At 49.6% G+C, this 25416-nt stretch overlaps 10 protein-coding genes across 10 annotated transcripts; 6 read left to right on the top strand and 4 right to left on the bottom strand.

The window, feature by feature from the left end:
- Positions 1–4927: 4927 nt before the first annotated feature.
- Positions 4928–5806, top strand: N7519_001141 (DUF1115 domain protein; the record flags this gene model as incomplete). Its single annotated transcript, XM_057287919.1, has 1 exon — positions 4928–5806. One exon carries the CDS (start codon positions 4928–4930, stop codon positions 5804–5806), a length of 879 nt encoding a protein of 292 aa, XP_057154002.1.
- A 509-nt stretch (positions 5807–6315) lies between these two features.
- N7519_001140 (phosphatidate cytidylyltransferase) lies at positions 6316–7938 on the bottom strand (the record flags this gene model as incomplete). Its single annotated transcript, XM_057287918.1, has 2 exons — positions 6316–7869; positions 7924–7938. The coding sequence occupies 2 exons, from the start codon at positions 7936–7938 to the stop codon at positions 6316–6318; spliced, it is 1569 nt and encodes a 522-aa protein (XP_057154001.1).
- A 340-nt stretch (positions 7939–8278) lies between these two features.
- N7519_001139 (baculoviral IAP repeat-containing protein) lies at positions 8279–11039 on the top strand (the record flags this gene model as incomplete). The annotated part of the gene is made up of 5 exons (XM_057287917.1): positions 8279–8416; positions 8480–8776; positions 8829–8938; positions 8989–10450; positions 10476–11039. 5 exons carry the CDS (start codon positions 8279–8281, stop codon positions 11037–11039), a joined length of 2571 nt encoding a protein of 856 aa, XP_057154000.1.
- Positions 11040–11156: 117 nt separating this feature from the next.
- On the bottom strand, positions 11157–11903 carry N7519_001138 (U4/U6-U5 snRNP complex subunit SNU23; the record flags this gene model as incomplete). The annotated part of the gene is made up of 1 exon (XM_057287916.1): positions 11157–11903. The coding sequence occupies one exon, from the start codon at positions 11901–11903 to the stop codon at positions 11157–11159; it is 747 nt and encodes a 248-aa protein (XP_057153999.1).
- Positions 11904–12482: 579 nt separating this feature from the next.
- Positions 12483–12941, top strand: N7519_001137 (uncharacterized protein; the record flags this gene model as incomplete). The annotated part of the gene is made up of 1 exon (XM_057287915.1): positions 12483–12941. The coding sequence occupies one exon, from the start codon at positions 12483–12485 to the stop codon at positions 12939–12941; it is 459 nt and encodes a 152-aa protein (XP_057153998.1).
- A 716-nt stretch (positions 12942–13657) lies between these two features.
- Positions 13658–14417, top strand: N7519_001136 (blue light-inducible protein Bli-3; the record flags this gene model as incomplete). The annotated part of the gene is made up of 4 exons (XM_057287914.1): positions 13658–13864; positions 13920–14141; positions 14194–14329; positions 14395–14417. 4 exons carry the CDS (start codon positions 13658–13660, stop codon positions 14415–14417), a joined length of 588 nt encoding a protein of 195 aa, XP_057153997.1.
- Positions 14418–15328: 911 nt separating this feature from the next.
- N7519_001135 (transcriptional regulator SPT3) lies at positions 15329–16846 on the bottom strand (the record flags this gene model as incomplete). Its single annotated transcript, XM_057287913.1, has 3 exons — positions 15329–15334; positions 15387–16214; positions 16325–16846. The coding sequence occupies 3 exons, from the start codon at positions 16844–16846 to the stop codon at positions 15329–15331; spliced, it is 1356 nt and encodes a 451-aa protein (XP_057153996.1).
- Positions 16847–17368: 522 nt separating this feature from the next.
- N7519_001134 (uncharacterized protein) lies at positions 17369–17572 on the top strand (the record flags this gene model as incomplete). The annotated part of the gene is made up of 1 exon (XM_057287912.1): positions 17369–17572. One exon carries the CDS (start codon positions 17369–17371, stop codon positions 17570–17572), a length of 204 nt encoding a protein of 67 aa, XP_057153995.1.
- Positions 17573–18143: 571 nt separating this feature from the next.
- Positions 18144–19139, top strand: dph5 (diphthine synthase; the record flags this gene model as incomplete). The annotated part of the gene is made up of 3 exons (XM_057287911.1): positions 18144–18278; positions 18361–18485; positions 18542–19139. The coding sequence occupies 3 exons, from the start codon at positions 18144–18146 to the stop codon at positions 19137–19139; spliced, it is 858 nt and encodes a 285-aa protein (XP_057153994.1).
- Positions 19140–19676: 537 nt separating this feature from the next.
- N7519_001132 (putative MFS transporter) lies at positions 19677–21713 on the bottom strand (the record flags this gene model as incomplete). The annotated part of the gene is made up of 5 exons (XM_057287910.1): positions 19677–19973; positions 20005–20551; positions 20644–20809; positions 20874–21305; positions 21356–21713. The coding sequence occupies 5 exons, from the start codon at positions 21711–21713 to the stop codon at positions 19677–19679; spliced, it is 1800 nt and encodes a 599-aa protein (XP_057153993.1).
- Positions 21714–25416: the final 3703 nt, after the last annotated feature.

Below are 25416 nucleotides of genomic sequence, written 5' to 3'. Positions count from 1 at the left end.
CGCAACAAATGTCGAAAAACTTTCGGGGCGAAGCCATCTACACTGCGGAAGTAGATGCACACTACCCTCAGCTCGCGGTGGGTGACACCCTTTACTTCGCCGCCCTTGCCCGTACCCCCCGCAAGATCCCTGGGGGAATGAGCCGTGAGCAGTACGCCACTCACCTACGAGATGTGATCATGTCTACCTTTGGTATCAGCCACACTGTGAACACCAAAGTTGGGAATGACTTCGTTCGCGGTGTCAGCGGAGGTGAGAGGAAGCGTGTCACCATTGCTGAGGCGGCATTAAGCTATGCTCCTTTGCAGTGCTGGGACAACAGTACCCGGGGCCTGGATAGCGCGAATGCCGTGGAGTTCTGCAGGACCTTACGGACACAAGGGGATATTTTCGGCTTGACTTCGTGTGTCGCCATCTATCAAGCTCCCCAGGCAGCCTACGAGGTAAGCACAATAAAAGACATAGGAGTGCGGGATTTGCCAAGGTATAACTGACATATATGCTAGATTTTTGATAAAGTCACGGTTCTCTACGAAGGAAAACAAATTTATTTTGGCCCCGCCCAAGAAGCCAGAGGGTATTTCACTCGACTGGGATTTGTATGCCCTGAGGCCCAGACGACGCCTGATTTTCTGACCTCAATGTCGAGCCCTGACGAGCGCGTCATCAAGCCAGGCTTTGAGAACCAAGTGCCGAGAACCTCGGAAGATTTCGCACAGCGATGGAAAGAGAGTCCTGAACGTCAGGCACTTCTGCTCGAGATCAAGCAGTACACCGATGAGCACCCATTTAATGCAGCGGACTTCGACCGCTTTGCGTCCTCTCGGAAAGCCGAGAAATCAAGCAAGCAACGGCTAAAATCTCCATATACTTTGTCATATTGGGGCCAGATTCGCATTTGTTTGTGGAGGGATTTTGAACGGCTCAAGAACGATCCTAGCGTGACCCTCGCGATGTTGTTTGGAAACTTCTTTGAGGCTCTGATCATTGCCAGTGTGTTCTACAACCTTCCCAAGGATACATCCTCGTTCTTCTCCCGGGGAGCGCTTCTATTCATGATGGTTCTCCTAAGTGCCTTCTCCAGCTTGCTCGAAATCCTCGTTTTGTACGAGAAACGAACAATTGTGGAAAAGCACGCGCGATATGCGCTCTATCACCCTAGCGCTGAGGCCATCTCATCGATGATCATGGACATGCCGTACAAGATAACTAATTCGCTGCTCACCAATCTCGTGCTATACTTCATGCCAAATCTGCGAAGGGAACCTGGTCCATTCTTCTTTCTCTTACTGGTGTCCTTTTCCATGATGATGGGCATGTCAATGTTCTTTCGCTTCTTCGCCTCCTTGACGAAATCAATCGAACAGGCTCTTGCCCCCTCGTCCATTATCCTGCTTGCTCTGGTGCTTTACACGGGATTTGCCATTCCCGTGAGCTACATGCGTGGCTGGGCGTCGTGGTTGCGATGGCTGAATCCGGTCTCGTATGGATTTGAAGCCGTGATGGTCAATGAATTCCATGGACGAGAATTCCTCTGCACTTCGTTTGTTCCGTCCGGACCAGGGTACGAGAATGTATCGAGTGAACAAAGGGTTTGTTCGACAATAGGAGCGGTTCCGGGCTCAGATGTCGTTCAAGGTACAGACTTTGTCCGCTCCTCGTTTGGGTATGAGAACGGCCATCGCTGGCGGAATGTCGGGATTATCATCGCCATCTCTATTTTCCTCGCAGTCTGCCACTTAGTTACCACCGAACTGGTATCTTCTCAGCGTTCCAAGGGCGAGGTTCTCGTCTTCCGCCGTGGTAAAGCTCAGCAAGCCCGATCGAAGCGATATCAGAGCGATGAAGAGCAAAATTCAAGCGCCGTGGTACAGAACGAGAAGCCCGCCAAGGATGCGACTGGAACCATTGCCGGGGTTGAGAAGCAAACTTCAATTTTTCACTGGGAAAATGTCACGTACAGTGTTGAGATCAAAGGCGAGGAGAGGCTCATTCTGGATCACGTTGATGGATGGATCCGGCCAGGGACATTGACAGCACTCATGGTAACATAATCCACCTCACACGCATAGGCTGAATTGCAGACTAACAATGGCATTACAGGGCGTCTCCGGTGCGGGTAAGACCACCTTGCTGGACGTCTTGGCGAGTCGCACGACTGTCGGGGTTGTCGGAGGAGACATGCTTGTCGATGGTCGACCCCGGGATGGGACTTTCCAACGCAAAACCGGATATGTCCAACAGCAGGATCTGCATCTTCACACGACGACTGTACGGGAAGCGCTGGAATTCAGTGCCTTGTTGAGACAGCCGCCTCAGTTCAGCCGCGCCGAAAAGTTGGCCTACGTGGAGACAGTCATCGATCTTTTGAACATGAGGGAATACGCCGAAGCTATAGTTGGAGTTCCAGGCGAGGGTCTCAACGTCGAACAACGAAAACGCCTCACAATCGGTGTCGAACTGGCTGCGCGTCCCAAGCTGCTACTTTTTCTCGATGAGCCTACCTCTGGCTTAGATAGCCAAACCTCTTGGTCGATTTGCAACCTTATGGAAACTCTGACAAAGAATGGACAGGCGATTCTTTGCACAATTCACCAACCGTCTGCCATGCTGTTCCAGCGCTTTGACAGACTCCTTCTACTCGCAAAGGGAGGCAAAACAGTCTACTTCGGAGAGGTCGGCCAAGGAGCCAAAACCCTTATGGATTATTTTGTCCGCAATGGCGGCTCTATTTGTCCTCCAGGCCACAACCCAGCAGAACACATGCTTGAAGTCATCGGAGCTGCACCCGGAGCACAGACAGATATTGACTGGCCTGCCGTGTGGAGAAACAGTCCTGAATACCTAGCAGTGCGAAGTGAACTTGCTAAACTGCGGGAATTGGCCAACAACTTGTCACCACTATCGGATCCAGGTGATAAATCTAGCTATGCGGAATTTGCAGCGTCTTTCTCTGAGCAACTCACCCATGTCGGACGTCGTGTATTCCAGCAGTACTGGCGAACTCCTTCCTACGTTTATTCCAAAGCCTTGTTGACCATTGGAAGTGTAAGTCTTCGTTCGCCTGCTCACAATTGATGGGGTCTAATTCTATTTTACCAGGCTCTCTTTATCGGATTCTCTCTGTTCAAGGCGGAAAATACCAAGCAGGGTCTACAGAACCAGTTGTTTGGTGTCTTTGTCTTTCTGTTTGTGATTGTCCAACTTGTCCTCCAAATCATCCCGTCGTTCGTCACACAGCGCACGCTCTATGAGTCCCGAGAACGGCAGTCGAAGACTTATATGTGGCAAGCCTTCATTTTATCCAATATCGCCATCGAGTTCATTTGGAATACGGTAAGTCTTGCCCTTGCCCTAGTCAACCTTTCTCTCTCGCTAATGCGGTCACTTCTATAAGGTCATGGCAATCTTTTGCTTCCTCGTCTGGTACTACCCCGTCGGCTTTTACCGCAATGCAGAGTATACAGACGCGGTCCATTCTCGGGGTACCCAAACAATTCTGGTTATTTGGGCGGCCTTCCTCTTCGCCAGTTCATTCGCACACATGTTAATTGCAGGCATGGATAGTCCAGAGATTGCATCAAGCTTGTCCAATATCATGTTCATCATGATGTACGTCTTCTGCGGTATTCTCGCCGGTCCTGCTTCTCTGTCACGATTCTGGATATTCATGTACCGGGTCAACCCCTTGACTTATATGGTGTCGTCCTTCTTGTCTGGAGCAGTCGGCGAGGCCCCTATGCATTGTGCCGACAACGAAGTTCTGTCATTTGCGGCCCCAGCTGGAATGACCTGTGGGGAGTATATGCAGGATTACCTTTCCGCGAACTCTGGATATTTGCTGAACCCCGGTGCTCAGGACCATTGCAATTTCTGCACTATGGGGAACACCAAAGAGTATTTGGAGAGTCTCAGCATCCAATTCGCCAATCGATGGCGGGATTTTGGTCTCTTGTGGGTTTACGTTGTTGCCAACACCATCGGAGCCATTGTCTTCTACAAGATTTTCCGTGTGCCGAGGAGTAAGAAAGGTACGAAGGGATAGTGGACCTGCTAATATTTTCTTATTTTGGTTCATGTTCTTCTGTGTTTTCGCTCATGTACGCTTACTTCCATGCTTTTTCTTTTCTCAACTGTCTTTAATCTTGTGAATCCCTTTTTTCTTAGAGACATTCATAGATCATGGTTGATTTACAGCATCGAACTCGCTCCCATCTCGAAAATTTTGACAAGTCATATATAGAGAAGTTGCTTTCGCAGATTAAGTCTCTTTTGGCCATTTTCTGCTGTCTAACCAACTGAGAAGGGGAGGGAGATATCTACATAACCAGGCGTCTAAAGAGGCTACCAAAAAGACGACTAAAAAGACTACCAGACTACCTGAGAAGACCACCCAGAAGACCACCAAGAAGACCACGGCTGCATAAGTGGCCGTCTATTCCAAGGTTATGCTGTTACGCTTGTACACCTTTTCCACTGCCTATTTTCTGGATTTTTGCGATAATTAGTACAACAATTAAAGGGACTATTTAAAACGAAAACATCCCACTATCCTTTTCAAATCTCCAATGGTCGACTTTCGCCTCGGGAGTATAGGTACAGCCCTCCTGGGCAATCCAACAAGTGATTACATAAGAGGTTGTCTCCGGCTCCGGGGCCGAGGTCGGCCCTGAGTGCATCCAAGATAGGTAATTTCGAGACCTCACTCAGTGAGGTCAAACAAAAAAGTGTGCCCAAGAAATCAAGCGTCCAATTCTCTATAACACTGTGCTCTGCTAGCACATTTATTTCGGCGCCTACAAACCAGAGCCACAATTGCTTATCCCACACATTTCCGATTTGGACATCTCAAAAGCCGCAAATCACTCAACACTCAGTTTTATGCAAGCTCTTTGATATTGGCGACTCCTACGTCTGTAGCGAAAATATGGCCTGTAAAGAACCATCTGTTTTGCCGGTGGATATCATGGAGGCCCAATTGTCCACAATTGACCTCCTAATGGCGATGTTCCCGTCTCCAGGCGAGCTGGAAATCCCCGAATCCACAACACAGTGCGTCGAGAGACTCCGCGACTGGTGCGAGAACCCGACCTCTACACCTCCTAAAATCCCTTCAAGTCTCTCTCTCACCGTCTGTCTACCAATTGCAGATGGAGACAGAACAATACAAGTCAATATATCTGTGCCACTGCAATGTGATAATCCAGAGACACTTGACCAGTCACCGTCATTGGGATATTCCCTTCGACAACCAGAATGGATGTCCAGAGCCGAAGTTGCTGGACTGACTGCCTCAATACCGCAAGGCGATGATGCTTTAGAGGCATTCGAATACATCCAAGCAGAAGCCAGCCGCTTTCTTGAAGACAAGCGGTCTCAGACCGTGGCTCCAGAAGACACAGACAGAGGGCCAAGCGTCCGAGTCTGGTTCTATTTTCCGTCCCTGTCAACCCGCAAAAAGAGAGATGATATGGTCAACCTCGCACCGGGGTATGCTCTAACGGGATTTGTGCTTGCGGGCAAGCCGGGCGTATTGTGTCTTGAGGGGGCTTCGCCTGATATCGACTCTTATATGAGTTTTATCAAGACGCATTCCTGGGGTGATATCCCTAGTCATCAGAAAAAAGTCAGCGAGAGGTTTCGAGAGACAGAGGGTGTTCAGAGGGTGTTTTCTGGGATGGAGGAAATTACGGACTCGTTAGGAGAGCGAGGTGGCCAGCGGGCTAATCGGGGTGATATGCAAGCGCTGGAGGCGTGGTTAGGGAGTAGAGGACTACAGGAAGCATTTGAAAAAGTTATATTCTAGGCGGCCATATAGTCCGCCCTGCATTCTGCATGTCTGTTTGAAACCTCCAGATAGGTTTCCTTTCAAGGACATATCAAGCCAGTCTCTCTGTCTCATTCAATGATACCTGGGTACACTCAGTATATAATATATCCCTTTCTTTGACTCTTTTGCAACCTGCTTCTCGACATTACGAACAAATAGATTCTATATATTACTACATTGCTTTGGTCTTTTTCTAGCACGAAGGGTTTGAATGGCTCCTGCTTGAGGGATCAAACACATGAGGGTCCACCGTGGCGTATTAGAAAAGAAAAAGAAATTGAAATTGAATCTCCTTGGTGTATTCCACAAATGAAAGGCTCTATATAGTCCTATGTATATATTGGGCGTGATAAACATTTCCTGCCGATGCACAGATACAAGATACATCGTCGATGATTTTGATACATGGGTCACAAAAATCCACAACGCCTCCATATGCCACATGCCTGCAACTCAGGGCTATTTGTCGATTACACTTGAGTCGCCTATTCTTTCTTTGTCTCCTTCGGCTCCGAGGTCTTCGGTGCTTGGGTGGGCTTCTTCGCTCCAGGGGGTGTTTCAAGTGCTGAAGCGGCTGCCATCTGAGACTTCTTGTGCTTCTGGCGTTTCTCCATAAGGTAAGTCCAACTTTTACCAAGGCCTGCTGTGAGCGGTGCCTTAATCGTCTGGACAGTACTTGGCCAGCGGATTGTCTTCTCAATGGACTTGGAGACCTCCTCCTGAAGGTAATCATCTCCAGCAATCCGTCGCTCAAACGAACCGCCTTCAGGCCGGCGAAGAACCTCGTCTGAATCTTTGCTCTCCTGCATCAACTTATTGAAATCGGCGCCCGGAATTCCAAAGCGAGATTGATACTGGAAGTACAACTTTTGCCGGAAAGATTCAGGCAGACGACGAACCATGTTACCACGCATCACTGGATCCATATCTTGCGCCATGGCTAAGATGGCGTCTGGATCATCGATCCAATCTTCGTTGCTGCAGCGGGGGTCCTGGAAAGTGACATTGGGCAGATTTTCAATGAGTGGTGCGTAGAGTCGGCGGAAGTGCGCCATTTGTCCGGAAACAATATTTCGCACCTTGCCGGGGTCCTCGGCGGGGAGGGCCATGCGTAGATCTCCCATATAGCTCATACCTGCGATTGTGCTGTATAACTCGAACTCAGTGAATTTCTCTGGCAGTAACAGCAGTGCGACTCGCAAAGCAGACAACAAGTTCATCTGGTTAGCCAATCGCACCTTCGGGTGGTCCCGCAAGATCTTGACGGGCTTTTGCAAACGACCAGCGAGATACATTGTGTCCCACTGGGTGAGGTCCCGGCATAACGTATCCAGGTTTACTACACCATATTTGATCATTGTCCCGTTCACGGTGATATAAGGATGGAAGTAGACCCCCGCGCCGAAGCGGTCTTGTACTTGGGAGACCGTGTACGACCCCAGCGAGCCCAACCCAGAATAATGGTCACGGTGTTGGTGTAGATTGATATCATGCCAATGCTGGGAGTATGACACTCCGAAAATGAAATCAATCATCTTCCCAGAGCCCTTTTGCATATTTTGGATGGCTGTGGGTGCCGAGGGGTGCAGCGAGCTGGATGGAGCTCCGCTTCCATTCTGTGGAAATACACCCGATCCATAGGCAAATGCGTATCGAATTGGTGCTTTGAATTGCCAAAGGATCATTCGCAATGCCTCCTTGAAATCCTGGTTTATGATCATGTGCTGGTTGACTCCAAAATCCTTAGAGGGCAGTTCCGAGAAATTGGTAATTGACAAGTCCGGATTCTCGTCCCAGTTTTCGGGTAACAGTGAAGATGAAGACGTCGAGAATGGGGAGGATGATTTGTTGGTGGTCACCTTGCATAGCAGATGCGATGTCGAAGCGCCGTTGTTTGCGGAGGGTCGGCCATTGTAGGGAATAATCGAACGACAATTGAATGACAAAAAACGAGCAGAAGAAGGAACAACATGTGGGGACGAGAGAAGGGTGCGAGAGCGCCAGAGGGAGCTGGGGTTAGCTCCACGAGAAGCAACCATCTAAGCAGATAAGTTGTAGCGGGATCATCGGGTACAGTGGGGGATCTGACATACTGTTACTCCCGGCATGATTAGGGTTCGGATAAAAGAAATCGGGGCGCGTAGCGCAGTAATGGAATCAAGTCAAAGGGCCCGCATAGAAAGCAAATGAGTGAATTGAAGTGAAGTGAATTTGGGCGCTCCGTCAACATTTCCGGCTCTGACGTACTCCCCGTCCGGTTCTAATTCGGGTGCTGAGTAAGGGTCACGTGGACGCGTGTGCAAGGGTGCATAACAACCAAAAGTAAACAGACGCGGAGGATCAACAACAACGGCTCTTTCGACAATATTCACCTACTTCCTCCACGAAAGGTCTCTTTACATGTCGGGAATTTGTATCAGTTATCTTTAAATTCCCTGATACCTCGTCATGGGCTCTGAAATGGATACCTTTGCGGCCCGCCTAGCCAGCTTCGATATAGTGCTGAAGCCGGAGAAGCGCAGATCTTCCGGCACAAAAACACCCAAAGCGATTACATGGCCGCACCAGCGACCTTCACCAGCTGAGGTATGTAATTTCTCGGAGAGATTACGCGCCCATTTCAAGGTGATTGACTTGTTGGGATTCTAGTTGGCGCACGCCGGATTCTACTACAAACCATACGAGACAAATCCCGACAACACAACATGTTTCGAGTGCCACCGGGCATTGGATGGCTGGGAGGAGGACGACAACCCCATTACAGAGCATCTCAAGCATGCGCCTGACTGCGGATGGGCCATCATGATGGACCTCCAACAGAGCAGCTCCAATCCCGCCTCGATTGAAGACCCTACGGGCGACCGGATCACACAAGCGAGACTGGCGACGTTTGGTGCGGCATGGCCTCACGATGGGAAAAAGGGCTGGGTATGCCAGTCGGACAAGGTAACACGTGACTTCACTGCATTCATATTCTTTTGGCTCACAACGACGACAGATGGTTGAAGCCGGATGGTATTTCTGCCCTACAGACGAGAGCAATGACTTAGCCAGTTGTGTCTATTGCAAGTTATCTTTGGATGGCTGGGAGCCCAAGGACGACCCATTGTGGGTATTCATCGCTCTTTCCCAGTTGGACGGTTGCTAACTTAGCCCAGTGACGAACATTATCGCCGCTCCTCAGATTGTTCGTTCTTTGTCTTCGCCCAGCCTCCAGGAAAGAAGAGCAAATCTACTCGTGCTAAGAAATCTCGGGTTTCTAAGGCGTCCTCCCGGCTTTCAACCCAATCTGTTGACCCAGTTACAACGGAAGCGCCCGATATGGAAATGGATGACTCGATGGACCAGAGCATCATGTCCCAAGCCGCCACAAAATCCAAATCCACAAAGAAGGCACCCAAGAGCAAATCAAGGGGGACCAAGACTAAGAAGGAGGAATCTGTGGAGGTGGAAAGCCAAGTTGAGGCGGACATAGAAGAAGTCACCCAGCCAGAGCCTACCAAACCCAAACGTGCAGGCAGAGGAAAGAAGAGGGCCAGTGAGGATATCAAAGATGAACCCAAACCAGTTGCCGTGGAGGAAAGAGAGCCATCGCAGCCGCCAGCAGAGCCCCCAGCGAAGAGACGCGCTACAAAAACACGGAGCAGCAGCATTGCTCGCAACTACAATTATGAAGACAGTGACTCTGCAATGGCGGACGCAGGGCCAGTGGATGGCGCTGTTTCGGAAGAAGAAACCAGTAGAGGTCGCAAGCCCACAAAAAAGAGAGCGTCCAAGGCCCGCAAGGTCTCTGATGTGCCTGTTGCATCCAAAGCCACGTCAAAAGCGCGAGCCCCTCGTGACTCAGAGATCGAGGCGCAAATTGAAGCAGGCCTCGAAGCAGATATCCCCGAACCTGTCGAACCCGAGCCAGAAATCGAGGCTGAGCCAGCAGAGCCACGGGCGTCGAAGAAGACAAAATCGAGCAAAAAGTCCAAGGCTGTGGCTAAAATTCCCGAACCTACCATATCTAATCAAGTAGAGGATGTCAGTGATCACGAAAACCATTCTGATCCTCATGTGGAACCGGTTGATGACGAACCGGAGGCGCCTGAACCCCCAGCCCAAAAGACCAAGCCGGCAAAAGGATCCAAGAAAAAGGGGACAAAGAAAACTAAGACCGAAGAGACGATAAAAGCACAGTCGCTAGAGCCTCCAGAATCTTTAGAACTCGGGGCTCCCGATGTTCGCGATGATCCCAAGCATCATGACTCTTTCATCTCCGTTGAGATTGTCAGCAAGGAGCCGGAGGATGCACCGGAGCCCGAAAAGCCAATGGCCAAGGCTGAATCGAAGAAGATTTCCAAGAAGAAGGATGCCTCATCAACTAAAGAGAAGAAATCCAAGAAATCCGAGAAAAAAGAGGAGCAGGCTGTTGTTCATGAACCACCAGTCGAAGAACATCGTGTCGAACCGTCGGTCGAGGAACATGATGATGAATTTGAGACTACGGATGATTTGCCTGACCAGCTTGAGATGGTCAACCCTCCCCAAAGAGCCTTCGCCCCCTCCACAAGAAATGTCTCCCGAGCCACAATCCCATCGAAAGACGCCCAGTCAACCGCCGAAGACCGCCAAACGGTACAGCGATATTCCCCACGAACAGCATCTTGCAGAGAACCTAGTCCAAAGCCAGATCTCCCCTCACGAAGTGCATGAGCCTCGGCGGGATTCAAAACGCTCTAACCGGGCAGTTTCACCACTTCCGCCAGCTCACCAAAACACTCCCTCACTATCACCCCAGTCGTCAGATGCGGAAAACAGGCCTCCATCGTCACGGCCCTCAGCGTCCCGCCCACTTGTTCATTCAACACCCAAGCATCCCGAGTTCCGGGCCCCTCTGGCAGCTAGTACCCCATCGCCATCCAAGCGCAATGCCAATGGCGGATTCGGACCTTCCGGCCACCCATGGACACCAGTGGATATTGATGAAGTACTCTTTGGGGAGGCCAGCGACAAGGAAAACGCAGACCTATCTGGACTTTTCAAAGGCGTGAAAGCCGGCTTGAGTAGCCCAGAGAAGAAGATGACGGTACAAGAATGGATCGTGTGGAACGCAAAGAATGGTGAAGAACGACTGAAGAGAGAATGTGAACGACTTGTCGGCCAATTCGAGAAAGAAGGCGGCCGAGCAATGCAGCGACTCGAAGCTATCGAGTGCATCGACTGAATCAACAATCATACTATGTTTTTCGGATGATATGAATTTTGCATGTTAGGCGTTAAGCTAGGTGTTGGAGAACCCGTGTTAGATTTTTAGCTTGCAATTTGATTTTTGGAAGTGCAATTATTGCACATGAAGGAACATGATCAGTAAAAGAACAAAGCCTGGAAAGTATGCCAAAACACCATGGGTATCAAGAACAGAACGCGCACCCCGAGAACAACACTCAAGAAATAATTCCCAACCGGCCCTCCCAGCTATCGTCCTCCTCCCGCTTAACCTTGTCCTTCTTCCGCTTCTCATTGCGCTTGAGTCGCTTCTCCTCCTCTCCTTAGCATCGATCTCCTCCCGCTCCTTAAGGCGCTGCCCTAGATCAAGCTGCCAAGCTTTACGCTCTTCCTCATCCCTCTGACGCTTCCGATGCGCAAGCATTCTCAACCGCAAGCGTACGTCCTCAACAGTCGCCCTCTTCACCTCGCCACTTTGGCCCGTCGCAATCAAATGTTGTTTGCTGTTCAAGTGCTCCACAAGCTGCAAGTTATCCTTGAAGGTAAGATCACAGTCCTTGCAGTAAAATCCGGCGCTGCGGCCGCGCTTGCCCATCCCCGCGCCTGCAGGCACAATCATTGTCTTTCCCACCATGGACGCGACGTCCAGGCGCTGGTTGCGGGCTGTGGTATCCTCAAGCATGCTGTAGTCGACTGGTGCGTGGTATTTCTTGCCCAGTAGCTTCGCTTCGTAGCGGGCTTTGCCTTCAGCCTTGCGCTTGGCTTCATCGTCTGCCGCTTTTTTGGCGTATTCTTCACGGTCCCAGGTTTTGCGGAAGGCCGTGTCCGACACCGGGGTGCCGTAGGCGTTTGGTCCTGACATGTTTGTGATTGAGATGGATAATTGTTTTGGGGAGATGTAGTGGGAGGTTGGTGAGTGGCGATCTTTAAAAGTTGGAGCTTCCAAGGTTGAGGTCGGTTTGAGGCCGATATTGAAGATTATGTCAGCGATCCTGATTTCCAAGGTTCCACCCGTGGACCCAACGTTGGAATACAATAGCTACCTAGGTAAATACATCTTCAAATGTTGCCTTTCCAAAGGTTATTCCAAGTTCCCCAAAGTGGTTTATTGTTGATCAAATCATGTTATAGGTGAGAGACCTAATTAATATCTAGGACTGGTACTTATAAGGCACTGTAATAAGTAGGATGCTTTACGACCACATCACCTTTGACTACATGTATACATAGCCCCTAGGAGGCTGGAAACAGGCAGCTATTTGGACTAATCGAGCATTTGATGATCTGAATAATACGAGCTTAGCTAGGGGCTGTAATTTCAGGCAGCAGTTTTCGGGTCCCGCTCGTATAACACGAGCTCTCGTATAAGATGAACAATATCCCTCACATCCAATGTACAATTGAGTTACAAGCAACATCCTCAGAAAGCAAGTTCAAAAACATGGACCAATCCCAACACCCCTCCAGTTCTCAACCCATCAGCGCCAATCTAATGACCCTCCCCTCCGAGCTCCACCTCCAAATAAGCACCTACCTTACCTACCCAGACGCCCTAGCTCTAAAACACAGCAGTCGCCACTTCTACTCGATAGTGAACACAGGCGTGCGGCTGAAGGTTGACTGGCTCCTCGAGCGGCTTGAGCGTAAGCTTGAATGCCCCATGGAGAAGTGCTCGTTCAGCACTGACGAGTCCTTTTGCAATGGACGTGTGCGCGGCATTATGGAGCGCCGTCGGTGGCATCTTGAGTGTCGCCCGGTCAGAAATGGCTGTCTGCTTGTGAGTGGCCAGACTTGCCGTTCGCATTTGGTGCCCGCTTGGTTCAAAGTGAAAGCACTGGGGAAAAGGAGAGCTGTCAAGGTGATGGAAAGCTGGGGACATGAAGGTCCGTTATCGCTTTAGCTCTATCTTGTTTTCATCCGATAGAAACATCGGCTGATATCTTGTTGCATAGCATTTATAATTGGCATTATGGCTGTTCTGTTTAATTTGCTGTGGCATCTGGCCCAGAGGTGAGATATTGTCTCATGCTGCTTGTATGTGGTTTGAAGACCTTGCTAATTCAACTCGCCAGTACTTGGCACCTCGATAGTAGATTGAGAGGAAACTGCATTACTGCTCATTGAGAGCAGAGCTCGGAAGTCAGTTAACGATGCCGACCATCAACCACGAAGTCGAACTGGCATGTCTCAATGTATGGACCATGACCTCTTTTCCATGAGAAATGACTTGACACGCGACCATAGCAATCTCACAAAAAGTCACTCATGTTACACTATACACAACGGTGTTTCCGAGCGCATTTTGCATAGGCATGATGTAATGGAGGTTCGCAACATATTCGATGCGGAGAATCGAAATGGATCTTGTCGAGACACATCCCCACAGAGTCAGAGGTATGGAGTCATGATCTTCATAGATTGCAAGCTTTCCAGGTGCTGTGATGCAGCGAACTTGAATTTGACCTCATCTGAGAATCCCAGCCCTAATCAGGGTCTTATCGGTGACGTCACATTGACGGCCGTGTATACTTCCTACATGTATATATAGCTTCGCCCTCTATATTACTCAGACTTTCTACTTTAATATATCTTTCATCATTCGAACATTACACAAAAATGTCTACAGCAGATGCCACTATCAACACCAAGACGGGCAACCACCCCGTGGACCCCTACAAGACCCAGAACTTCGAAGACCCGCCTCTCCCTGAGAAGATCGAAGACCTGGTCGAATTTATCTCCCAAGTTAAATTTGGCATGTTGACAACCAAGCAATCAGAGGGTGACTATCTGGCCTCGCGATGCATGGCATTAGCCGCAACTGTATGAGCAGAGCCACAAATAAAGGAGAAACATGCTAATCCATTACCCAAAACAGGAGAACGGTGGCATCGACCTCATTTTCCACACAAACCTTTTCTCCGGAAAAACAATGGATCTTACTGTGCACCCACAAGAAACAAACATGTCCTTCCTCGACCCTGTCACAGGAGCCTGGGCCTCCATCTCAGGCACTGCGTCAGTGGTTGGTGATCCCGCCACCGTGAAGAAGTACTACTCGCCCACACTCAAGGCTTGGCTTGGCGATATGGGGGATGGTGTCCATGACGGTGGACCCTTCGGATCCCCGGATTGGCGTTATTAAACTCCAGGCCAAGTTAGCCACGCATGTTGTTCCGCACAAGGGTCTGCTTGGACGTGCTGTTGAAAGTATTAAGGGTGCTGTCCAAGGAAACGTGCCTCATGTCAATGGCATTCGAGAGTTGAGTATGCAGGAGTTGGCTGAGTGTATGTTTTCTTCCTCTTTTGATCTTTTGAATACGTGCAACAAATATGCTAACTAGTCCCTGTAGGGCGCCGGACGCATCAGGAATAAGTGCATTTCACTCCGAAGAGCATTTCCTCTTTCTATGAGGTATATAAAGCTTTAATGAAAATGAAAATGAAAATTGAAAGAATTTGAATCCTAAATATACCGCCTCCCCATATGGGCCTTTTGCTTCATAGTGATGGCTGCGGATTGGGCCATTGTACCTAGCATATGTCGTCTCGAGCGTGTAGAGACATTGTCCATGTTGATGTTCCAAAGTTCCTCGCCGCAAACACTTCGACTTGTCGAGTCTCGTATCTACAAATGTGAGTGATATGTATCAGTTAGAGTTTGATTGCAAAGAAATGATATCCTCGTCTTATGGCTCTTATATCCATTCAGTAACTTTGGCATCCACTTAACTATTCTTCTTGACTTGACATGTCAGTGCTAAGGGACTCCTCACCGAGGTTGGCGAAGATGAGTACAAGCCCACAAATTATACCAAGGCGCTGGCTGAGCCTCCCTCAGATTGGACATTTGTACCTTGGTGTCAAAATGTCAATGAGCGTGATACTACCTATGTAGTATACCTCCCTGCAATACAATCTTCTTCGGGCACCATTCAGCCTCATGCTTCAAGATAAAAAGACACACTAGCAGCCGAGGGTTGCATCTACCCTATAAGACAGGCCGAGGGTCAGGCCATACATTTGCACTTTATGCGGAATTGATCGGCCAAAGCAACTGGACCAAAGATACAGTGCACATGGATTTACAAGAAAGGTACAACGTAAATATTCAGACACTAAACTAAACAAAGAGTGAATTTAGGAAGAAGACATAAGGGAGCCTAACACCGTCGCCATCACAATTGAAACAAGATAAAACTGGGTATCGTCCCCAAACTCCCGCTGCTATGCACGTAATTCATGAAGGGACGCCAATTCCAAATTGACGCTGAAGTGAGCAAACAATTAAATCTGGTGGCTTTGTTAGCATAAGAACATACAGATAATGGTAATGTAGACTCACCAAAGCAAGACCGTGGCGGAAAGGAACACGGCCATTGTGCAGCAGCATAGCGATGGACCTCTGGGGAGTAGCTTGCAGCTTGCGGAAGGCCTCGCGAACGTGCCGCGGCTCGATGGGAGTGCGGCCCTCCTCGGGCGGGTCGAACAGGCCGGTCTCGCGCTTCCGCTTCTTGAGGTTCTCACCAGCTTCGGCGCCACCGCGACGGTGCTTCTCATCGTCTTCGCGCTCCTTGACTTTGAGTGCCTCCTCGGTCAGGGTCTGGACAATCTCAAAGGTGAGGAATCCGAGGATGTCGACGATGTCATCGTTCGGCTTGGATTCGGTCACGACGCCGAAGCCTGCCCACTCGCGGAAACGCTTGCTCTTGCGGTAGGTAAAGGAAGCCTGGCGACACTCGGACCAGAATACATACTCCTCCTTTGTCATGTGGCGGGTGCGTTCATCGGCGGCAGCAAGACGCTGGAGCGTCGCGTAGTTCTGCTCCTCCTCCTCTTCATCTTCTTCGTCCTCACGTTCGGGGACCTGGACTGAGAAGAAGCTGTTGACATCCCATGCAAGTCCGACCTTGGCGCGCTTATTCTTGGGCTTGGGGGCCACGTCTTGGGGCCCTGCAACAACACCAGCCGCGTCGTCGGCGGCAGCGAAGTCGGCCGCGTCACCACCACCCTTGTCGTCCGAGTCCTTGACATTCTTACGGACGTCCTTCCAGGACAGGAAGGTTCGCAGACGGGATACCTTGGCCTTATCGTGGCGAATCAGGAAAATTAGGTCGTCAGTAGAGATCGAGCGAACTCCGCGGCGGGTTGCCAATGCAGTACTGCGGGTAAGCTAATTTATCGTTAGTGACAAGGGTCCTTCAAGTAGGATTCGTAGTGCTCACAATTTCGACCACTTGTTGGCGGGTGATGTCTTCAATCAAAGTGGTAGTCTCAGGAGACGGCTCTGCTGTTTTCTCCGGAGACAAACATCATCTTAATATTGTCGTTAGTAAATGAGCCTTCAAATATGTTTTCCTTCTCCATCCCATGATCTTCCTGGCTCTCGCTAATGGTTTCGGGGCTGGTCGCGAAAGTGAACGACTTGAAGATGTGGGTGGAAAGCAAGTGAACCCGAAGGCCAGGCAATCCTTCAGGACCATGGATCTCGGTGTAATACTCGTAAAAGTACTCTCCCATGGAAAAGAAGTCTGACTCAGAATCGTCCGATAGATGATCTTGATGCGCATCAGTGACATCTCCAACAGAATGCATGGAAATATCGTCAGGGAAATCCACGCCCGAGTCTGAATCTTCCCAAGGAGCATTGACAGGGGAGGCCATATCAAGATCAGTTAAGGTCGGATGGGTCTCGTCATAATCATCATAACGGCTCTGCATCAGTTCTTTGTTTCGCGCAAGCTCTTCGCTACCCGGCGCCCAGAGCTCAACGATTGATCCGGCGTCCAGGTTCGGAAAAGACATGATTGGCGAATGATGATGCAGTGAAAGTGTTTGATAGAGTGGGTGGACGAAATTCCAAAGGATGCGTGAGAGGCTAATGAGAAAAGCCAAAGGCACAGAGGGTTCCTCTGGTGAATAGAAAAGATGAAGAGCGACAGGTGGCAGGTGAAGGTCGGGTGAAGAAGAAGTGAGATACCCAGGCACCCCGGCAAACCGTAGGCTGAGTAGTAGCCGTCATGAAGTCGATATCGATAAGAAGCTCGCTCGTGACCACCGCAAATCTCAGAATATAAAGAGAAGGCACAAACATCTTGCCAATTGCTCCTAACCCCAGGGAATAATCGTCCTTGGTCTTCAACCCAGTATCCCTCATTGATCCACGCCAAAGCTTCGATATTGAGCACCAGTTGCAGATAGGATCCAGGCAATCTCGAGGATTGCGGTTTTATTGCTCGACGTCAAGGCATCCCAACGATCCAGCAACGCAAGACTGAAAGGTCATGCTGGACCCATTACACGACATGAACACATGTTTTAGACCAAATGTCGACCTTCGCTATAAATTATCGGAGACGACAGGAACGAGATGGCGTCGTTTCAGCAAATGGGCATATTCGCAAGGCGAGTGAGATGTCGCAAGCCCAGCCGGACAAGCACAGCCGGACCGCCCGTGGACATCATGTTTGCAACCCGCAAAGGCATCGACTTTCGCAGGATGACTTCATCCTATCGGACTCGGGGAATTGAGGTGGCTGTGGCCCTGTCCCCAAGACAATGTGTTTGCGCCATGCAATGTCGTGTCGCAAAGCCAGCCGACAGTCACAATATGGTCAGAGGCCTTTCGAAGCCTCATCAGACGATCAAATTGAGATATTCGAGAGCCAGAGAGATCAAGGGACGAAAACAAAAAATGACCGGAGATCGGGGGGGAACTCACCTGTTGTATCTCCTGCCGATACTTCGGAGTTCGATCGGAGCTCATGATGAATGACGGTAACCCTACAGGGGGAAATGTCTTTGATGGTCGAGATTAGGCTAGCACTGGTATTCAGACAGTAGGAATGAGCGGTATTGGATCGATGCAATGCAAAGTGAGAGAAGATGGGCGCAAGGAGGATGAAGCTCTGGACGTTCGGGGAGAAGCACAGGCCGATATGGGGGGCGATAAGTGATAACCGGATACTCTTTAATCCGGCGGTGGCGGAGTATTCTGCCGGTATCGCGGGGCAGTACGGCTGTTCTTTTTTTTTTTACTGTTTGTTATACAGTGAGATCCATTGCATTGTCCAATTGCACAGCCTGAGATCCTACAGCCAATATGCTCCATCTAGTTGGACTTGGTCTCGCCGACGAGACGGATATCACCGTCCGCGGCCTGGAGATCGTCAAGCGGGCCGAGAGAGTCTATCTAGAGGCATACACGAGTATTCTTCTTGTCGATAAGGAAAAATTGGTGAGCTGAGTTCCAAGACTTTATTTTCAGAAACATTGCATATCCTTTGGGCAGATGGACTGATTGAACGTACTACCAGTAGGAAGCGTTCTATGGCCGCCCCGTCATTGAGGCAGACCGTGAACTAGTCGAAACCGGCAGCGATGACATCCTAGCTGACGGCGACAAAGTCGATATTGTGTTCCTAGTAGTGGGAGATCCATTCGGGTACGGTCATTATCACCTCCCCTACAAGATCCTAGCTAAAATCATACAACCAACAGCGCAACAACGCATACCGACCTCGTCCTCCGCGCGCGCGAACTTGGCATCGAAACCAAGGTTGTCCCGAACGCCTCCATCATGTCCGGAATCGGCTGCACAGGACTCCAGCTCTATAACTTCGGACAAACAGTCAGCATGGTTTTCTTCACTGAGACCTGGAAGCCGTCGTCGTACTACGACCGTGTGCGCGAGAACGTTCAGACCGGCCTACACACACTAGTCCTGCTTGATATTAAGGTCAAGGAGCAGTCGCTAGAAAACATGGCGCGCGGACGCCGCATTTTCGAGCCACCGCGCTACATGACTGTTGCGCAGTGTGCGGCACAGATGCTGGAGACTGAGGAGGAGCGACAGGAGGGTGTCTATGGGCCGGATAATTTGGCTGTTGGTGCGGCGCGTGTTGGCGCTGCTAATCAGCAGCTTGTTTCTGGCACGCTTAAGGAGTTGTCCACTGTTGAGATGGGCGCACCATTGCACAGTCTTGTTCTTCTTGGTCGGAGGACGCACGATCTCGAGAGGGACTATATTCGCGAATATGCGGTCAATAAGGAGACTTTCGATGCGAGCTATGCCAAGGGGTATGGGGCTAGTTTGTGAGGATTGAGTTGAAGAGAGATGATTTCAAGATTAAAATACATGATAAGTCTTTTTAAATGGAGTTACTTGCTATAGATACACTGAAGTTGTTGGAATGTTCAAGTTTGCAAAGATAGTATGTGGTATATTGGCTGTCATTCAACTTGATCCTGCGGGGATCAACTGACCAGAGCAGAGTCTGGATTTTTCTATTCTAGCAATACATACATGGGAAGACAAAATGAAAATGCGCAATATAACGAAGTCGCAAAGCAAATGGTATCGAAAAAGCCGAAATGTGGAAAAAGCAAATATGCAGGCATAAATCAAAAAGGTTCAACATGCAAAAGCACCACTGCCCACTAGTACAGCAATGAATGCAAATGAGAAAAATATCAGTCGGAGAAATTGAGGTGACCTGCACCAGCAGGATATGGAGATCAAAGCGTATCAGAACCAAAAAAAACCACCCAACCGACACCTTATGATATGCAAAATGTTGAAGCAATGTACAATTCAACTCTCGAGAAAAAGAAGTCACTCTCGTATCATATCACATCAGATCTCTTCTTCCTCGCCAGGGAGAAGGATCTCATGTCCAGAACCTTCATATACGAAGATAGCTGCAAGGCAACCAAACACGGATACCAAGGCAATCAACCACCAGGCGAAGCCAACCATGCCAATATCCAGGCCATATCCGTACCACGCACCGGAAAAGATAGGTCCAATGGTACGGAAGGCTGATGACACGGACTGGCCAATACCGTGGATTGTGCCGAGGACCGATGGGTGCGGCGAGCAGTTATTCAGCAGGATGATGGAGGTGGGAAGAGTGAAGGTTCGAGCGGTAACCTGGAAGAAGAGGACGATGATGATCCAGAACCAGACCCAGGGGCCGTTGGCTTGGCCAGGAGGAGGAATTGTAGATGGAGCCAGCGAAATATAGGGGGGCAATGAAGTATGCGATCGGGAAGAGGGAGAGGAAATACTGGTAGCTTTTGGCTGTGCCCAGACGACCGTTGATGGTAGGGTAGATGGTGAACTGGAGGACCATGCCAATCACACCCAAAATGGCGGTCGCGAAACCAACGCTCTGCGGCAGCATGCCGAGTCCGCCGGTGAAGGCGAATGGCAAGCTCTGGGCGGGGCTCGCGGGGTCGTTGGCATCATAGCGGGGAGTAGACAGGAAGAGTAGCCAGAGGTTGTTGAAGGCACCCATTTGGAAGTCGAAGAAAGCCTGTGCGCCGAGTGTGCACAACACATTTTTGGTCCAGATTTTTCGGAAAGGCAAGACACGTTGCAGGCGCACAGGCTTGTGGGCCTTTTCTTCGAGCTCATAACTTTCCGAGCGGTCCTGGTCCAGCAAAGGCCCATCCTCGTCGTAGTCGCGAGCGGAATCCTTGTGTACAAGGATGATGAAGGCGGGACAACTGTCTTCACGCCGCGTGCAAATATCTTTTTAGCAAATGCACCCAGGCCAGGTTTGCCCTTGCAAGATGCCAAGGTCTCTTCTAATCCATACGCAACCAAAGCTGCAGTTGAAGAGAGGAAACAGAAGTTCGCGATCATTGGCAGTGCATAAGGGTAAGTCTCGAGCCACTGCACTCCGTTCGCGCCCCCAAAAGAAGAATTGGGACCAAAGAGACGGGGATAGCTCTTCACGGGATCAGCCAACATGCCACCCATCACTGCGAAACTGGTTAGCGATTTGTCGCATAGTCGCGAATAGCATTGACAGAACGAGGTACTCACCAGGACCAAACAACGACGCGATGTTGAAACCAATAGGCAAAATCAAGAAAGCGCGCGAGTGATATTTCTTCTCCTTAACATTCTCCGCAATCATAGTTCGAATAATACCGACAGTGCCGTTGATGGCGCCACCAAACGAGCGCCAGAACACGGCCTGCGCGAACGACGTTGAATACGCAACACCCAAACAAGATACCGCGGTGCCAACCAGACCAACAAGTAGAACGAACTTGCGGCCACCCCACTGAGCATCGGCAACACGACCCCAGGGGATCGCCGTTGCGAACTGAGCTGCGGTAAAAGCACCCTGGAGAATTCCCGCCTGAGTCGCAACATCCGAGTCGGAGAGGTTCGGGTCGAAGGATTTGAGCTGGTAGAACATGTAGGCTTGTAGCGAAGCGATCTGCAAGAAGTCAAAGACACGGCAGAGACCTAGCAGCGCCAATTGACCTTTCCGCGGCAGCGACATCCACGTTACGAGCGCGGGCGCGTTGGCGCCCGCGCAGTCGGGAGCTCATTCTCCTGCGGGGCCAGTGTCTGTGGCTGGCCATGGCTAATAGAGCGGGCGCGCACGTGCTGTGTTTTGCGGTCACCACCCAGATCCATCGAGGTGTTCCTTAACATGTTATCATCGATGGTGGGCGAGTCGGGCGAGTCGACGGAGTGGGAGGAGGAGCGTTCTTCAACGCTGGCGAGGGAGGTGTTGGACTCGCGTCGGCGGCGGCCTGTGTTATCGGAGGATTCGCCGGTGCCTTGGGTGAGATGGAAGCCGCTCGACCAGGATGTCGTACGTCCGTGGCGGGCATTATTCGATTTATGATTTCCGGACCTGGCAGGCATTGAGGAATGTACCCGTGGACTAGTGTAAACCAAGCCGTAAGGATCAAAAAGTAGTGTGGCCCCTTGGGTTTCACGTAATTTTCCGTTGGGTGGTTTCGAAGCTTGATGCGAGTTAATTATGATTGGCTATGTAGAGAATGGAAAGAAAGAGAGAAAGAGTTGTATTTTTTATTTTATTTCTCTTCAAATTTCCCCCATGTTGTTGTACCGTCTCCAGGGGATTTTGCCGATGACGTCCTTTCTCGGTACTTTTATTTGAGGCCCACTAGGCCCGGGGAATGCCACGGACTTAACTACTTGTACTCCGTACGCAACCTTCGAAACATTACTATTTTTATATTCTGATCATAACAATATATTGACAAAGTATTCATTTTGTTAAATCAAATCCCTTAATATAAGTGAACGTTCCATATGATACTCCGTAGATAGCACTCTCTCTGATACATAGATCGACAACGACACCGGCTTGCGACGACGGCTCCACATCTCCCTGCCGAGCCTTCCTCCCTTGGGTCATGACTGGCCGGTGCGTTTTAAACGGAAATCTTGGCAGGTACGAACCTTGGTGGGGTGTTATTCTAGCTTTACGGTAATTTACAGTCCTTTAATTTCATACATACAGATACGTACGTGTCTTACGGAAGAAATGTATGGATGTATTAATGTTTCGTAATTGTTCAAGTGGATCGGACCTTCCATTTTTAAGCTTTACCACATTAAATGTGACACAAAGTTATTTATTTTCTTTGTTTTCATTTCAAGGTTATTTATTTCAAGTAATAGTACCGAGGTACTAATAATAAATTACTAATTAATCCCAAGCCCTGTTTCTAGAACCAATAGCAAAAGCTAGCGCCGACAGTTCATGCGTTTCAGCCACATTCCGCGTCATTGGGAAAAGCCACTCTGATACATCTCACGTACAATGCAAACGTATGCCTCCTCCAGTCCTGCCACAGCTTATTGCTAAACTGGCATACTCGACCCTACAAGGCGAAACTAGGGGTTGATATGCCGCATGTTGCATGATCACGGCTACAAAACTTCCGAAGTGGACACAGTACATCGTAGGTTTTTACATACTTTGATCGACATAGAGATAGACATTTTACAAACTGTCATATATGTCAACTATGGAACGCCGGATTTAACAAACTCTAGAAGAAGTTAATTTGAAGTATGAATGCCCAGCACGGCAGTATCGAACAGCTCCACCTTACTCCAGAGGTACGTGCATGCGGTGCGTAGCAGTTCAGAGGACCTTTGAAATCGACGCCGAAAATGACTGCTTTGGGAGCCAAAAACAGCTGTCTTCCACCGAGTAACTTTCGTGGGCGAGTTGCCGTTTTGACGGCGGCCGTCTCTTCAAGCGTCAGTTCCCACGTGGGCTGCATGAGCACAGCCAAGGTGAAGGTATGGTCCTGCAGCGAGTCTGGCTTCCTCCATCCAGACACGTACACAGTCCAGCTCTGCTGGCGACAGGTTTAGAGGGTACGCTCACGCCAGTTCTCGCCGGAGAGACAGGCTCGGCGTCATGACTAGGGAGATATCACGCCGCTCAGTGAGTCCATTCCACCACCAGTTTAGCTTCTATAGCCCATATACTATTCGAAGTGATAGTAATGCAGTGCTTTAACAATGCGTTCCAATCGTTCCTCTCATTCATCTTACTAAAGAAAAGACTTGACATATAAAACGGCCGTTCCACAGGCTTCTCATCTTGGTCAGTCTCTCCACCCGCCTTAGGTCCCAGAAACACTGGATTCGAGCCCGAAACACTTCATTCTGAGCCAACTTCCCAACAGTGCTTCACTGTACCCCGTTCTCTATCCGCAAACTTTGTATCAGGCTCTCAGTTCTCAGATACCACAGGCCAATAGCAGGATGTTGTATCCGTAAGCAACATAATAACTTGATCTGATAGGTCGTTACCACTATCGCTGGCCTGATAAATGCCCCGAAGCATACACACTACCGGCTCCTTGCCCCGGTATTCTGGAGTTCCCGGAGCTTTATGGCTGCACATCCACCGCAGCATAACCCAATAGCAAAGATGTTGGCTGCTGATTGATCGTCTGAGTTAACTGCATATTTACAGCAGGCACAGACGCCTAGGAACACCGCGTTGGTTGACATTTTGTGGAAGTAATGTCTTGATATGATTAACTCGAGTTCTCAACATAAAGTGCGGGCGAAAATACTTACAATAAGATTGATAGGGGACACAACAAGATAGCAATAAGAAGCAAATTGTTATATGTTGTGAAGATAAATCAGATTGTACAAATTCCTCGATGTTAGTGGATTGAGTAGTAGAAAACAACCTATATGGTAGTTGTATGGGGTAGGAAGAAAAGGCCTGTTGAACCGCTGACATTATAAGTCGAGCGGGTAGGATCTATATATTAATATGCATGGGCGTTGGATTGGGTTGGGCTGGGTTGGGTCGAAAACTACCTGGGCGGACCTAAACATAACTGGTGAATGGATCTGAAATCTCGAACCAAATCTAATACCCCTCGCTGCAGATCCGGGTAAGATGAGGCAATGTATGCGTTGGTCTGCGACGCTGACCTACAGGGCCATGCCACACGTCAGTCAGCTAGTCCTAAGTCGAATTTCCGCGCATATGCACACGCTGAGCGTGGGCCTTGTCAGCCTTGGCTAGGGGCACTTGCACGTATATATACATCACCTCGTCCGGTGAACTAATCGGACAGCGACAACAGTCTGTAGAGTAGAAATGCAGCTACTAATCAAATTACAGCACTTTTTGTAAAAGTACATAATGTCGTCGGGTGGGGTTTAGGCCTACACAATTGCAGGTCGCATTTAAATGTTTGAGCCAGTAGTAAGCCACGAGACTGCCCAAGATGAATTTTGGCCAGGCATTTATGCTATTAGAAAGCCGCGAAGGGGCGCAGCACTAGCAATCACCAGGAGTTACGGCGAGGATAGAGTAAGGGAATGGGTCACATGGACGAGGCATCAGAACAAACTCGAGCAAAAGGGCGATTATCGAAGTCACTACGTAGAACGGGGAGGATAATCAATGTTTAGAACGATGGGGACTAGATGGGTTGCGAACTTGCTATAAGACCAATGTTTTCGCATCACTCGAGGACAAGTCTTTCCAGTTCTCGGCCAAGCTCCTAAAACCGCCACCTACGTAGAGCAGTCAAACATGGATAAGAATCCCAAAGGAGATACTCCGGTATCTCAAAACGCATACGCATTAAGGGACTCACCGCAGGATCTCCTCAATAAGCCGTCGGGCCAGGAGTGGAAAAGAGGGTTCGCAAAGCTCCGTTAGGAAACCATGCGATGCTAATTTCAACCACCAATATGGCCAACGAGACCTGATCGGGAGGAGGAAGAGACGTGGAAGCTCTTATAAGGGCCAGACCCCGCTCACTTCCAGTCAACCCACAACTCTACCACCACCACTGGAGCCACTCCCTCTTAGCTTTCTCGAGACCGGGAGATCATTGTCAAGTTGGGTGATATCGATGGTATTTCTCAATTCTGATTGGTGGGAAGGTCGGAAATAAAAAAAAGGGCTACGACTGTCAGCCCGGTGCTGGTAGCCATCCAATTCGTGACAGCTCGGCGGCTGAAACCGGGTTATAACTCGGTGGCATTGAGGACGGCCAGGGTCTATCGGCATGAATAGACCAAGCATTTGGGAAAATCTCCGAGG

This window comes from Penicillium mononematosum, assembly GCF_028829835.1.
Source record: "Penicillium mononematosum strain IBT 11891 chromosome Unknown utg000001l:1.0-4488741.0:1.0-4491989.0, whole genome shotgun sequence".
Lineage (NCBI taxonomy): Eukaryota > Fungi > Ascomycota > Eurotiomycetes > Eurotiales > Aspergillaceae > Penicillium > Penicillium mononematosum.
This window is presented reverse-complemented; position numbering and strand designations above follow the sequence as displayed.